This window comes from Lithobates pipiens, unplaced genomic scaffold, assembly GCF_037356315.1.
Source record: "Lithobates pipiens isolate NorthernLeopardFrog02 unplaced genomic scaffold, aLitPip1_a1.2 Scaffold_18, whole genome shotgun sequence".
In the NCBI taxonomy this organism is placed as follows: domain Eukaryota; kingdom Metazoa; phylum Chordata; class Amphibia; order Anura; family Ranidae; genus Lithobates; species Lithobates pipiens.
In genome coordinates this window covers 630,040,235-630,055,122 of record NW_027507758.1, presented here as the reverse complement: position 1 = coordinate 630,055,122, position 14,888 = coordinate 630,040,235, and the positions used below count along the sequence as shown (strand labels likewise).

Here is a 14,888-nt window from a genome sequence, read left to right as displayed (position 1 = left end):
AGTGACATGTCAGTAGAATGTGGGACAAAATAGCTACGTCCGTCTAAAATAGCATATTATGGGAGACCTCATTACATGCTCTGAGTTAGTATGGCAACTGCCTTGTTTGGTGAAATCCGTGCGAGGATTTGTCAATGCAGGTTAAAGCATATCCAACCCGGAGGCAAGTAAAGAACGAGTTGGTGTGTGCGTCAGCTTCTTGCCCTGGATGATAGTGTCAATGGATCATATCTGGTAAGTAATGTAATTTAAGTAAGCATCTCTGGGCCCAGGGATGGTTTACTGTAAATCAGTGACTGAGGAGAGGGGGCCTAAAGATTGTTCTCAGTCGGTCAATAAATGGTGATGAAGTAAAAGTCACGTATCGGCAGGTGTTACTTAGGTGCTTTGGAAGTCAGGTAGGTGATCAATGTGCAGTACATTATGCTCTTCTCTGTCGTCTATGGTCCAGAGAGGCAGTAGGGCTCAGGTTCCTCAGGGTTCCAGCTGCCCGTGGAGGAGAAGGTGGATGTTGTTGTCTGCGACGGCGGCTCAGGCTGAAGTTTCCCGCTTCGGCAGTGCCTTCCATGGAATCCGCCCTGCTCATCGGAGGGAGGCGAAAGTCGCTGTACCAATCTGGGACATCTATCAGTGGGATGTGGAGGGTATTGCAGAAATGTTCCAAATCTTCTGGAACTTTAAGATTGACGGTTTGACCGTTAGCAGTAGCTGACAGACAAAAAGGAAACTTCCACCGGTACTGGATTGCTCTAGCTCTCAGAACGTCCAATAGAGGCTTGAGTTCTCTCCTCCTCTGCAAAGTAATAGTAGACAGGTCTTGAAATATCTTTATTTCCGAGCCATGGTGCAATAGTCTCCCTTTGTTCCTCGCTTTCCTCATAATTTCCTCTTTAACTAAGAAATCGGTGAGGCAGCAGATCACATCTCTGGGTGGTTCTAGCTCTCTCCCTCTGGGGCGCAGGGCTCTGTGCATGCGCTCCATGGCGATCGGGGTCTCAGGGGGTCTCTCAAGCAGCCCATTGAAGATTGCTGTAATCTCGCTAGAGAGGTGCTGGAGGTCGACAGATTCCGGGAGGCCTCTTACCCTTAAGTTGCGCCGCCTGCCGTGGTTGTCGAGGTCCTCCATATGTCGATTAATGTCCCTCAGATGTATGGCATGAGACTCTGAGATCTGCTGGACTTGGCATAGGGCCGCATCATGGCGGGTCTGTGTCTCCTCCACCTCCTCTACTCGCAGGGCCATATTGTGAAAATCCGCTCGTAGTTCTGATATAGCCGCCGATAAAGTAGACTTTATGTCTGCTGCCACTGCTCTAAGGTCGGCCAGACTCAGGGCATGATGTGTGTCAGAGGCTGGGGTTTGTGGGCTGTGGTTTCTAGATCGCGGCTTAGATCTGGCCTGTGAGGGCGCCTCATGTGCTGCGGCCTGTGCGTCCTGAGACGCGCCTCTTGGTCTCGCCCTGAAGATGTCTGGTATGTGCTGGCTGAGCGGGGGATCCGAGCCCCGCTGTGACTTGGAGTGTGTCGCAGGTGCGTTCGGCGGTGTGCTCCCCATTATTGCCGGCTGTATGGACGTCTTACGAACGATTGCTAGACCTCGCGGACCGGGAGATCTTAATCAGGCATCCATCTTCTCACGGCGCCAAGCCACGCCCCTCCCAAGCCACGCCCCTCATCTGAATCGTTTTATCAAAAGGAAGAGGTTCAAGATGGAAACGTTGTGAACAATACAACAATCAGTCCAGTCAGGCGATTGGATGATTTCAATAGATCTAAAGGACGCTTATTTTCATGTCCCTGTGGCAGAAGATTTTCAACAGTTTCTGCGATTTTCCGTGGGCAAACTACATCTTCAGTTCGTATGTCTCCCGTTCGGGCTTTCAACATCCCCCCGAGTCTTCTCAAAGGTGTTGTTAGCTGTAGTGGCTCTATTGAGAACCAAAGGAATTCGTCTTCACCACTATTTGGACGATCTTCTGCTGCTAGCCCAGGACAAAGACCGTCTGTTATTACACAAGGGTCAGGTTATCTCCACTCTTCAAGAATTCGGTTGGATCCTGAATCTAGAGAAGAGTCAGTTAATTCCTTCTCAGTCTCTTGTATTCCTAGGAGCACTCTTCAACACATTAAAGGGTACCATCTCATTACCCGAAGAGAAGGTTTTCCGTAATTCGGAAAAAAGAATTCGTCCGGCTCTCTCAGCCTCCCATCTCCAGGCTCTTCAGTGTCTGAGGATTATCGCCACTATGGTGGCCACGATTCCAATGGTGAAGTGGGCCCAATGGAAGATGAGACCTTTCCAAAAAGGGTTTCTTCACCAATGGCTAGGCGACAAAAATCAGCTTATCCGGATCACATCCTCAATGAGAAGCTCTCTGCCCTGGTGGCTTCAGAAGGAGAATCTGTTCAATTGTCATTCCATTCTCTCCATCTCATGGATAGCAATAACTTCGGATGCCAGCAACAGGGGCTGGGGCGCCCACTGTTTTGACGGAAGTAGCGCAAGGCACCTGGGACTTCCCTTCCAGGAGGATGGTGTCGAACATTCTAGAATTAAGGGCAGCTTTCCGGGCGCTCCTAGCTTTTCGTCATCTGATCTTCCGAACCTCGGTTATACTCAGGCTAGACAACACGACAGCAGTGGCATATATAAGGAGACAAGGAGGTACTCGGAGTCTGTCCTTACCTCAGGAGGTAGAGCCAATTATGTCTTGGACTCAGAAGAACCTGGTCAACATTACAGCAACTTATGTTCCAGGAACGCAGAATGTTCAGGCGGACTTCCTGTCTCGAGTCAGTCTGGACAAAGACAAATGGTCCCTTCACGAGGAAGTTTTCAGTTGGATTCTAACGTTGGGGTTCTCCCCAGAGGTCGAGCTGTTTGCCTCCCCTTGCAACAAGAAACTGGCAAGGTATTATTCCATGTTTCGGGATCCTCAGGCTTACGGGGTGGATGCACTAACGGAACGATGGTGGTTCAACAGAGCTTACGCCTTTCCTCCAACTCCTATTATTCTACAGTTCCTGTGGAGACTCAGATCAGAAGCAGTAGAAGTGATAGCTGTAGTAATTTATTGGCCCAACAGGCCATGGTTTCCACTACTAATGCTCCTCAGTGTCAGAGACCCGATTCCCTTACCTCTCAGGCCCGATCTTCTATCCCAGGGCTTGAAGCTACATCCCTGTCTGGCCCATCTATGTCTGAGGGTCTGGTTTTTGAGAGGGGAAGGTTAGAGGCTCTGGGTTGCCCCAAGGAGGTCATTCCTACTCTCATGAGTGCAAGAAGGAAAAGTACCAACCAGGTGTATGAGAGGATTTGGTCTAGATTCACAAGACACATGTCCTCCAGGTCTAGCTCTGACAGTAATCTGACGGTTCAGGATGTTTTGGGTTTCTTACAGTCCGGATTAGACATCTCCTTATCTGTCAGCGCTCTTCGTGTACAAGTCTCGCCAATTTCGGCTTTTTCTGGAGTTTCTTGGGCTAAACATCCCTTGGTTCAGCAATTCTTTAAAGGAGCAATTAGACTTAGACCACAGAGGAAACCTAGATTCCCCAAGTGGGATTTACCGCTGGTTCTTGACTTCTTCTCACAACTGGACAAACCACTTTCAATCAAAGAATTGTCCTTAATGACATCTTTTTTGGTAGCCATATCTTCGGCAAAGAGAGTCTCTGAGATACAGTCTCTAGGGTCAAAGGAACCTTTCCTCACTTTTTTCCCTGACAGAGTGGTCCTAGTGCCAATGCTGGGGTCGAATCCCAAGGTTACTTCAGTCTTCCACGAAAATCAGGATATTACTCTTCCTACCTTTTAATTCTGCTGGGAGTCAGGATCTCCATCCTCTTGACATGGGAATTATTCTGAAACGATACTTGGAGGCGACAGCTTCTTTCCGGCAATCTTATCTTTTTGTTCTTTTCCACTGTAAAAGCAAAGGCCTTAGGGCTTCAGTTAGATCCATCTCCACGTGGGTGGTTCAGGCGATCCAGTGGGCTTATAAAGAGAAGGGCTTGGCTCCTCCTGAGGCGGTTACGGCACATTCCACGAGAAGTCTCTCTACTTCTTGGGCAGCTTCACGTCATGTGGCTCCTGAGGTTATCTGCAAGGCTGCCTCTTGGTCATCCATTCATACATTTATGGCTCACTATTGTGTCGAACCTGCCAGTTTATCTTCTGTTGATTTTGGTTTAAAGGTGCTGTCGGTCGACAGTGTTAAATAAATCTTTGTTCAGCATTTTTGCCCACCCGAGTGTGTTTGGCGAGTTATTTCCCACACGTTGCTGCCATGGAGTCTGTCAGGAAAACTGAAAATTCCTATCAAAATACTTACCGTAATTTTCCTTTCCTGATGGACTCCATGGCAACAGGAGTTCCCTCCCAAAATGGCTGGAGTAGGCTAGTTACCGAACACGGCCATGGGCAGGGAGCAAAGATGTATGGGAGTAGTGTCCTATAGGGTAGTTGCTGCCATGGAGTCCATCACGAAAGGAAAATTACGGTAAGTATTTTGATAGGAATTTTCCATTATTTCATAGCACAATTCCCCCCCAGCACAAATCCTCTTCCCCCTCCCAACACACATGCGCACACATACCCAAATTGTCCTCCTAGAACAATTATTTTTATTTTTTTTTTATCCCTGCCACCCCCCAAATTCACCTTCTCAACACAAAATCCCTCCCTTCCAATCTCCTTATGGTGCCCCTCCACCTCACTTGATACCACAGTGCCCAGGACAGCCACCCCTTCTCCCAGCCCTGCATCCGGGGTATGTGCTTTGGGTCTTCTGTCCCATGCCTGAGTCTAGTAAGACTCAGAGTTACTTGTTCTGTTGTCTGCTGGCTGTGTCAGGTGGAGGGATATGTCTGTATAGTGTCAGACCCAAGTCACTGAGTGCAGTCTCAGGAGATGGGAGGCAGCGGTGTGGGATCTCTGCAACTTGTCTCATGTGAATATTGAATCTTCCACTGATTACTGAATACCAATATTATCAGTCCTGACCCTTACTTTATATTGTACATTACATACTCCTGACTTCTGCTCTCTCCCCTCTACCCACTGCTATACATACACATAATATGTATTCTCTTTTATTACACCCATTTCCTACCAGCTGGACTGTTATGCCGCGTACACACGAGCGGACTTTTCAACATCCAAAGTCCGACGGACTGATTCCGTCAGACTATTCGATCGTGTGTGGGCTGCAACGGAGTTTTGATTCGCCAAAGTCTGACGGACTTTAGAATATGGAACATGCTTCAAATTTTTCCGACGGAACTCCGCCGGACCCGGTCCCTTCTAAAAATCCGCTCGTGTGTATGCTATTCCGACGGACTAAAACCGACGCTAGGGCAGCTATTGGCTATGAACTTCCTTATTCGAGTCCAGTCGTACGTCATCACGTTCGAATCCGTCGGAGTTTAGTGTGATTGTGTGTGGCCAAGTCCGCTCAGTCGAAAAGTCTGTCAGAACTCTGTCGGAACTCCGGCAGAACTCCTTCGGAAGTCTGTCAGACATAAGTCCTCTCGTGTGTACGGGGCTTTAGAAGTTAATTAATATTTTAAGTGATGAAAGTTTCTGAAAATATATGTAAGTTATATATACAGTAATAAGTATGGTTTCTGAAGGTCACAGAACAACAGAGAGTACAGGGAGGAGGGGTTTTGCTGAGTAGGTACTTCTATTTTTGAGTTACTATGTCAGGACAATGGGTGGAGTTATGCTACTTATCTTTAGACTGAACCATATTAGGTATGTATGCAAATATGGTTGTTATTAGGATATGCTGACATAACATCATGAAAGAGTATAAGAATGGAGTTGGATTATTGTGAGTTTAGGATCGGTGGGAAGAGAAAGAACTCTACACTTTCGAGAATGTAGATCAGATGTCCCTTTCCTCCTTCTGAGGGTATCACCATGCCATATGTTACCAGATGCCAATCTTGTCTTTGCTTATCTTCCTGAACAATAAAACATCTATTGTTGAAGATTTGAACGAACAAAGGATTCTTAAATTTCTACTCCTGAAAATACTTTGCAAATGCGGCTTTGGATGAAGACATATATATCTCCGCTACACACCCTTTAGGAGACGGGATACTGATTCCACATATTACACAAAGACTTTGCTATTCATTAAGAAACACCCCTTGTGTGCACATTTCCTATCCCACAATCTAACTAAACTTTCTTTCATGGACATTTTATATCTGATGATGTGATTGGAGCACAGACTTTTACATGGTGATAATAATGTGATAACATCCTCAGACTTTGGAACCTTAAACAGAAAGTGATAATGATGGAGGAGTCAATAACCCAATGATGGGGGTCTTCAGGATCAGTCCAGTCTTCATCTTGGTTGTTCTGCCCCCATCCTCACTCTCTGACCTCTGGTGGGGCTCAGCCCCGCTGTTATTCATGACTAAATCATGGACTAAATAAGGAAGTGCAGGACTTCTTGTGTTGGGAAGATGGCAATGAGTGAAAGAGGGGGAGGGGACACTCGTCCTATAATCCCCTCATCACTGTCACTCCTATAAAAGACAGTTCTCGTTGTTTCCTCACTCTCTGACTAAGGTCCATGAATAAAGAAATGATCTGGTAGGAGATCAGAGGACCCATTTACTAGTTACCTTGAGGGGGGAATTGTAAGATCCTCAGAGACAAAGCTGCCTGATGTGGGCGGAGTCCTGGTTTAGGGGAACCAATCAGCTCATGTCTAGTAATAATCTTTGTATTTCTATTTTAGTAGATGGACGGGAGATGAGGAAAACCTCAGAGGATTGTCTCACTTTGTCTCCAGACTGTAAAGTAGAAGATGAGGACATCACACAGTATAGTCCAGGAGAAAACCCGACTACCTCAAATGTCCATCCGGCACCACACAGTGTAGATGGACCATCATATTCCTCTTATCCTGAGGAACCTCAGACTGTGAGGGACGGGGCCGTCCTTCCAACAGAGAAGAGCTTTTCCTGTACTGAGTGCGGGAAGTGTTTCCGTTTTAAATCTAAACTTAACGTGCATATAAGATCTCACACAGGAGAGAAGCCGTATTCCTGTCCTGAGTGCGGGAAGTGTTTTACACAGAAGTCAAGCCTTTACACACATCAGAGATTGCATACAGGGCAAAAGCTGTATTCTTGTTCTGAGTGCGGAAAATGTTTTTCACAGAAGTCCAATCTTTACTCACATCAGAGATATCACACGGGGGAGAAGCCGTATTCCTGTCCTGAGTGCGGGAAATGTTTTTCAGACAAGTCCAATCTTTACACACATCAGAGATTTCACACAGGTGAGAAGTCGTATTCTTGTCCAGAGTGTGGGAAATGTTTCCATTTTAAATCTGAACTATATGTCCATAAAAGATCTCACACGGGTGAGAAGCCGTATTCTTGTCCAGAGTGTGGGAGATGTTTTTCAGTGAAGTCCAGTCTTCACAGACATCAGCGATCTCACACCGGGGAGAAGCCATATTCTTGTCCTGAGTGCGGGAAATGTTTTTCAGTGAAATCCAGTCTTTCCACACATCAGAGATCTCACACGGGGAAGAAACCGTATTCCTGTTCTGAGTGCGGGAAATGTTTTTCAGACAGGACCATTCTTTACACACATCAAAGATCTCACACTGGTGAGAAACCGTATTCTTGTCCTGAGTGCGGGAAATGTTTTTCAGGCAAGTCTAGTCTTTACACACATCAGAGATCTCATATGGGGGAAAAGCCATATTCCTGTCCTGAGTGTGGGAAATGTTTTTTCCAGAAGTCCAGTCTTTACAGACATCAGAGAGCTCACACAGGAGAGAAGCCGTATTCATGTCCTGAGTGCGGGAGATGTTTTTCACAGAAGTCCCATCTTTACAGACATCAGAGCTCTCACATGGGGGAGAAGCCGTTTTCCTGTCCTGAGTGCGGGAAATGTTTTTCACAGAAGTCCCATCTTTACAAACATCAGAGATCTCACACAGGGGAGAAGCCGTATTCTTGTCCTGAGTGCGGGAAATTTTTTTCAGTGAAGTCCCATCTTTCCAGACATCAGAGATCTCACACGGGGGAGAAGCCGTATTCCTGTCCTGAGTGCGGGAAATCTTTTTCAGACAAGTCCAGTCTTTACAAACATCAGAGATTTCACACGGGGGAAAAGCCACTTTCCTGTCCTGAGTGAGGGAATTGTTCCTCGCTGAAGTCCTGTCTTCCTGTACATCAGGGATCCCACACAACCCTTGAGGTGTATTAGTGCCTTGAGTGCGGGAAATGTCTTCTATATGAATGTTGCTGGACATCACAGCTCTCATGTGGGGAAGAAGCACACCCTGATATACACCTCAGATATACTCCATGGCTGATCTTCATCATGTAAGAAACAGTTGATAAGGAGATCAGAGATCACCAAAGACATGGATGAAGTGTTGTACCGTGTTGGTCATTGATAGCAGTAGAAAAATAAAAATGGAGTCATTACCTTTCATTGGCTGAGTACATTTTGTGGTGTAAACTTTCATAAACACTTTAGATGTATTTAGTTGAATGAGTGTGACCGGCATTCACCCAGCCATGGTGAATATTGGATTTCATGCACTGATTTCCTTGGCTCTATCTAGTGGTAATAATGCAGTATTGCGTTACGAGGGGCATTCAAGTCAAGGGGACTTTTAATGTTACAGGTATAATAAGGGATGGAAGCGTGCCAGTACTACATAGTAGTAAGCAGTAAGTGTGTCCTATTACTGATGGGCGGCGCACATGTTGCAGCGAGTCCAGAGACCGTTAATCGAGATGACAGATAACAGTGTTGGTGCGTGTGTGGAAAAGCGTGTGGTGATGATGTTTCTTGTGAACGAAGGCGTAAAAACCCAAAGATATCTACAAAAGACTTCAAGCACAGTACAGTGATGAGGGGCTCAGCCGCAGGAAGAGATTTGAATGGTGTAAACATTACAAGTGATGATCCCGTCCGTGGTGGTTCCCAGCCCACAGCAGTAATTCCTGTCATCATTCAGCATGTGGAATGTCTGATCCTGGATAATCACATAACCTGTCCTGACATTGTACAAGAGAAGAATCTTTCTGTGGGTACGTCTGATCCTGGTGTAGCAAAGAGCAGACGTTAGGGAGATCTGACATTCTTCAGTGTAGAGTGGTTTACAAGACATGGTGGGTGTAATGCAAGATGGACATATGGGCGCCAGACACTTTTTGAATGCAAAGAGATTTATTGACTCTTAAACAGAACTGTGGGAGAGAGGGTTAGGGCCAGGACACCCTTAGGTAGATGCAAAGATAATTGGCAGATTCCAAGACTTATATAGTTAGACAGCTATACCGGTGAAGACCTCTAGACGGACACCATTTCTGTATAGGTAGGACCGCTGTCTCCTATGGCAACAATCTTGTAGCTGTTACTTGCGGTAAGGGTATTCAATTATCTGCAACACGAACAGTTCTTTTTACCCCACACTCACTCACTGTGGGTCTTCACTTAATGAGCACCTGGTCTCTCACACTAGACTTCAGATCCACTAGCCACTGGATCCCTTGAGCTCTTTCACTGTAGCACTCAGTATCTTCCTCAAACATCAACCCCGCTTCACTGCTGGGTCCCTGGCTTGGCTCTAACAGATACACTTCAAGCTTCACCCCTGTTGACACATTAGGTCCCTGGGTTGGCACTTCACAAGCGTCACCTCTGCTGTCTCTCTGGTTCCCTGACTTGGCACTTGCTGAAATTTTCCCACTTCTTCACCGACCCTGGCTGGCGTCTGCTCTGGTACTGCCCTAAGCTTACTGACAGTGACCTCCGGGAGCAAGGTGGATGGTCCCTTGGGCTCAATTCACATCTATGCATGTTATAATATAAATAAGGTACTAGTGCGCACTACTCCAAATCAACAAACCTAAACTAAACTAACTAACATAAATAATGATCTCCACACTATCTAGTATTCAGCATGGACGTGAAGGATAACACTCAGCAGCATTCTTCAAGGGATGGTTTTCAGTCCCCAGAAACCCAAGGAGTTGTACGTGGTTGGGTGGAGGTTGCTATGGATCATGTGATCCTTCGTAACCCAGAGGACTCAGGATCGAATGCCTCTGTAAACTTTTGCAGAATCAGGGATGCAATGCAGCGTAATGACCCTAGGATTCGTGGTATCAAAGAGAAGGAATCATTACTTGCTGCCAACCCTTCTTGATCCACATTACAAGGGTAAGGTTGCAGAACTCATCCTGCCTTCGCAGAGGGAGCAGAGGATGAAACATCTTCAGGAGGCCTTGAAGAAAGGTTTGTGCAATGCATTTCCAGACCCTGTGAGGTTACAATTTCCTGGTTCTGGACAACGTGTTGCTGAGGCTTCTGTCAGGTCACCTGAAGACAGGTGACAGATGCACACCGTTGGGGTCAGGAGTGCACCTGACTGCTGCGGATGGGAGTCTAGGTGGTTAAGGAAGGCAGGTACGCTGGAACACCAACACAGATCCCATAGGAGCTAGAGCGTAAGATTCCCCAGGGCGTGGAGTCTAAGAGCCAGCAGGTGTTCACTAGAGCCTTTAGTGGTGTGGATGGACTGGGCTGCAACTGGCTCCAGGTCGCGACCCCAAGGGTCTACCAGCTCACGCCCACAGTAGGCTACAGGAGGACAGAGATAGTAAAGAAAAAAAGCCAAAGGTTAGGGCAACTAGCAGACAAGGATAAACATAGAACACGCCAAAGGTCAGGGTCACAAGCAGGCAGGGATAGTCGAGAACAAGCCAAGATCGGTAACTGGAATCAGACAGAGAAGACACTGCAAGATGCACACTGAAGCTAAACACACAAGGGTTGATCAGCAAGGCAGGCTTACAGTGCTTTTTTTTACAGTGAGATTATTTAAGTAGCCAGGTGATAGTGGCTGGACTCTAAAGGTGAACACATGGAGGAGAGGTAGGCTGACAGACAAAGATTACTGCATAATCATGACAGCTTCGTTCAGTCAGAGGAAGAGCAGTGGAGAAGGTGGCTGGCTGACCAATGCCTTTATACAATTTTTCAGTCCTCAGCGCCAAGGTCTGATCGGTTCAAGCAACCATCGCCAGCATCTGCATTACATGGTGCAGGAATATTTAGGGGCAAGAGCAGATTTGGAGACCTTTCCAATAGAGCATCCACTGGGTCTTGAGGATGGACCATTGGCCAGAACTAGCTCAATATGCAATTGGTCTACTGGCCTGTCCTGCATCCAGCGTTCTTTCTGAACGCACATTCAGTGCTGCTGGAGGGTTTGTAATGGATCATAGCGTGGGTCTGTCCACAGGCTCCCCTGATAAAAATGAATCAGTCTTGGATCAGCAGCAGCTATCAAGCACCTGATGCTGATGTAAGTGATTGATTTTTCTATGGATGTGGGATCCCTTGAAAACTGCCTATGTTCAGTGACTATCCTATTCCTCCTCAATCTGGATGATGCTAGCTTCCAACAATATTTTTGGTTTAGGGCACCACCACCACTGCCTAAGACCCAATTTTTCTGTTCTGTTTAACGGGCATGTAATTACAATTTCTGATCTAATATTTCACAGCAGGGCCCGTTCCTGTGCCCAACAAGAGTATCTGTGAGGGGTTACAGTGTTGTGGCACCACCAAAGGCCCAATTTTTCTGCCCCTGTCCCAGCAGCAGAAAAAAAGGAAAAGCGTGCCCCACGGCCACCTACAGAATATGCACCATGTCCATGATCAGCACTGTAGACACAGAGCCTGCTTGCCCTCTTTTAGTGGCCTGTGAGTGTCTGCCTCTCCTTGGTGGCCTTCTGGACATGATGGGGATTTTGTTTTGCAACACCACACTACACTGTATTGTGTACTGTGTACACCACCAGAAAAGTAGTAGCAACTGCACTATGGGGGGTGCAAGGTATTGTGTACACCACCAGAAGTCTAATAGCAACTATGGGTGCACTGTATGTATTGTGTACTGTGTACACCACCAGAAAAGTAATAGCAACTGCAACATGGGTGCACAGTACTGTGTACTGTGTACACCGCCTGAAGTATATTAGAAACAGTACACCAGGAACAGCCTGCAGTGAGATATATACATGTATATATACGAGGCATATATGTGTATATATATATATATATATATATATATATATATATATACATATATATCAAACACACTGCAGCTAACTGAATCGCCTGCCTGCCAGTAGTATATTAGAAACACTACACCAGGAACGGCCTGCCGTGAGATATAGCTAAGCTGTATGCAGTGGATATATATATATATATATATATATATATATATATATATATATATATATATATATATATATATATATATATATATATATTAAATACACTGCTGCTAACTGAATCACCTGCCTGCCAGAAGTATATTAGAAACAGTACACCAGGAGTGGCCCGCAGTGAGGTATAGCTAAACTGGAGTGGAGATATATATATATTAAATATACTGCAGCTAACTGAATCACCTGCCTGCCAGAAGTTAGGAACAGTACACCAGGAATGGCCTGCAATGAGGTATAATCAAGCTGTATGCATTGGATATATATATATATATATGAGACTGTATGTATATATATATATATATATATATATATATATATATATATATATATATATATATATTAAATACACTGCAGCTAACTGAATCACCTGCCTGTCAGAAGTATATTAGAAACAGTACACCAGGAACGGCCTGCAGAGAGATATAGCTAAACTATGCAGTGGATATATATTATATATATATATATATATATATATATATATATATATATATATATATGAGACTATCTGTATATATATATATATATATTAAATACACTGCAGCTAACTGAATCGCCTGCCTGCCAGAAGTATATTAGAAACAGTACACCAGGAACGGCCTGCAGTGAGCTATAGCTAAACTGTATGAAATGGATATATATATATATATATATATATATATATATATATATATATACCCAAGACCATCTGTATATATATATATATATATATATATACACCAGGAATGGCCTGCAGTGAGATATAGCTAAACTGTATGCAGTGGATATATATATATATATATATATATATATATATATATATATATATATATATATATATATATATATGAGACTATCTGTATATATATTAAATACACTGCAGCTAACTGAATCACCTGCCTGCCAGAAGTATATTAGAAACAGTACACCAGGAACCACCTGCAGAGAGATATAGCTAAACTATGCAGTGGATATATATTTATATATATATATATATATATATATATATATATATATATATATGAGACTATCTGTATGTGTATATATATATATATATATATATATATATATATATATATATATATATATATATATATATATTAAATACACTGCAGCTAACTGAATCGCCTGCCTGCCAGAAGTATATTAGAAACAGTACACCAGGAACGGCCTGCAGTGAGCTATAGCTAAACTGTATGAAATGAATATATATTTTATATATATATATATATATATACACAAGACCATCTGTGTATATATATATATATATATATATATATATATATATATATATATATATTAAATACACTACAGCTAACTGATTCACCTGCCTTCCTGAAGTATATTAGAAATAGTACACCAGGAAGGGCCTGCAGTGAGATATAGCTAAACTGTATGCAGTGGATATATATATATATATATATATATATATATATATATATATTTATGAGACTATCTGTATATATATTAAATACACTGCAGCTAACTGAATCACCTGCCTGCCAGAAATATATTAGAAACAGTACACCAGGAACAGCCTGCAGTGAGATATCGCTAAACAACTGTATGCAGTGTATATATATATATATATATATATATATATATATTTATGGTGTGGAGCCCTCTGACCGATACGGATAAGGATGACAAACAAGGTTAACATAAACTCGCTTACTTGAAATGGACCTGAAAGTGTGCCCTGGTCTGACGTACGGTATACCAAAATAAGGGGGCATACCTTAGATAGAAAGTGGGTGATAAATGAAATGAATATGAATGAAGTGAAATGAGTACTCTCATGAGGAGTATGATGCTTGAGAAATGCCCTGAAAAAGGGGATGGGTGGGTGGGTATCGCGCACCGGAACCGACGAGGAAGATAGGCGAACGGGCTGGTTATATACTCCACCGGGCTCCTCCCATAATTTCAGGCCACCATACTGGCCTTTCTATTTATGGTGTGGAGCCCTCTGACCGATACGGATAAGGATGACAAACAAGGTTAACATAAACTCGCTTACTTGAAATGGACCTGAAAGTGTGCCCTGGTCTGACGTACGGTATACCAAAATAAGGGGGCAAAAACATTCAGGTAGGGGTTGCATTTTATTGATCCAAGTTTGTTACTGGGTGAGCTCGACAAAGGCCTGGGTCATCTCCGCTTGCGGATTGGGTATGTAGCGGGCGAAACAGGTGGACCTCCATCTGCCCAACTTCTTGATAATGTGAGTAGGACAGAGGTGAAAGATACCCGGGAGTATCCTGACACGTTCCACCGGGCAGCGTTCAGAGGTTTAGTGAGAAATGGCAGAAGAGGACTAATTCCTGGTTGATCAGCCAAAAGGGTCAACAGGCGCGTAAGAATGGCGACCGGGTACCAGCGGTTGTTGGACTTATAGAAGTGTATGTCCGAACCCGAGCCAAGCTGCTGCGTCTTGGAGACTGCTAAATGTAAGACGAAATGGTCTTCGTATCGGACCAGGTGGTGCTTGCACAGCATGCGTGCTGTGAGGCTACAACAAGTAAACTCGCTTGGCCGTAAGAAGCCGTAGAAGGCCAGGTGTATGGCTGCTTGTAAATGACACTAATGTGGAGACCGAAAAGGTGAAGTGGCCA

At 44.5% G+C, this 14,888-nt stretch overlaps 2 protein-coding genes across 2 annotated transcripts in view; both read left to right on the top strand.

The window, feature by feature from the left end:
• Positions 1 to 14,888, top strand: part of LOC143989933 (uncharacterized) — a 359,732-nt gene that overhangs the window by 58,723 nt on the left and 286,121 nt on the right. The window lies entirely within an intron of this gene.
• LOC143989913 (uncharacterized) overlaps positions 5,690 to 14,888 on the top strand; it is a 67,963-nt gene continuing 58,764 nt past the window's right edge. Inside the window, exon 1 of the mRNA XM_077490186.1 lies at positions 5,690 to 8,165. Coding sequence (XP_077346312.1) covers positions 6,689 to 8,165 — 1,477 coding nt within the window. The 5' untranslated portion in view covers positions 5,690 to 6,688. The remainder of the gene's footprint in view (positions 8,166 to 14,888) is intronic.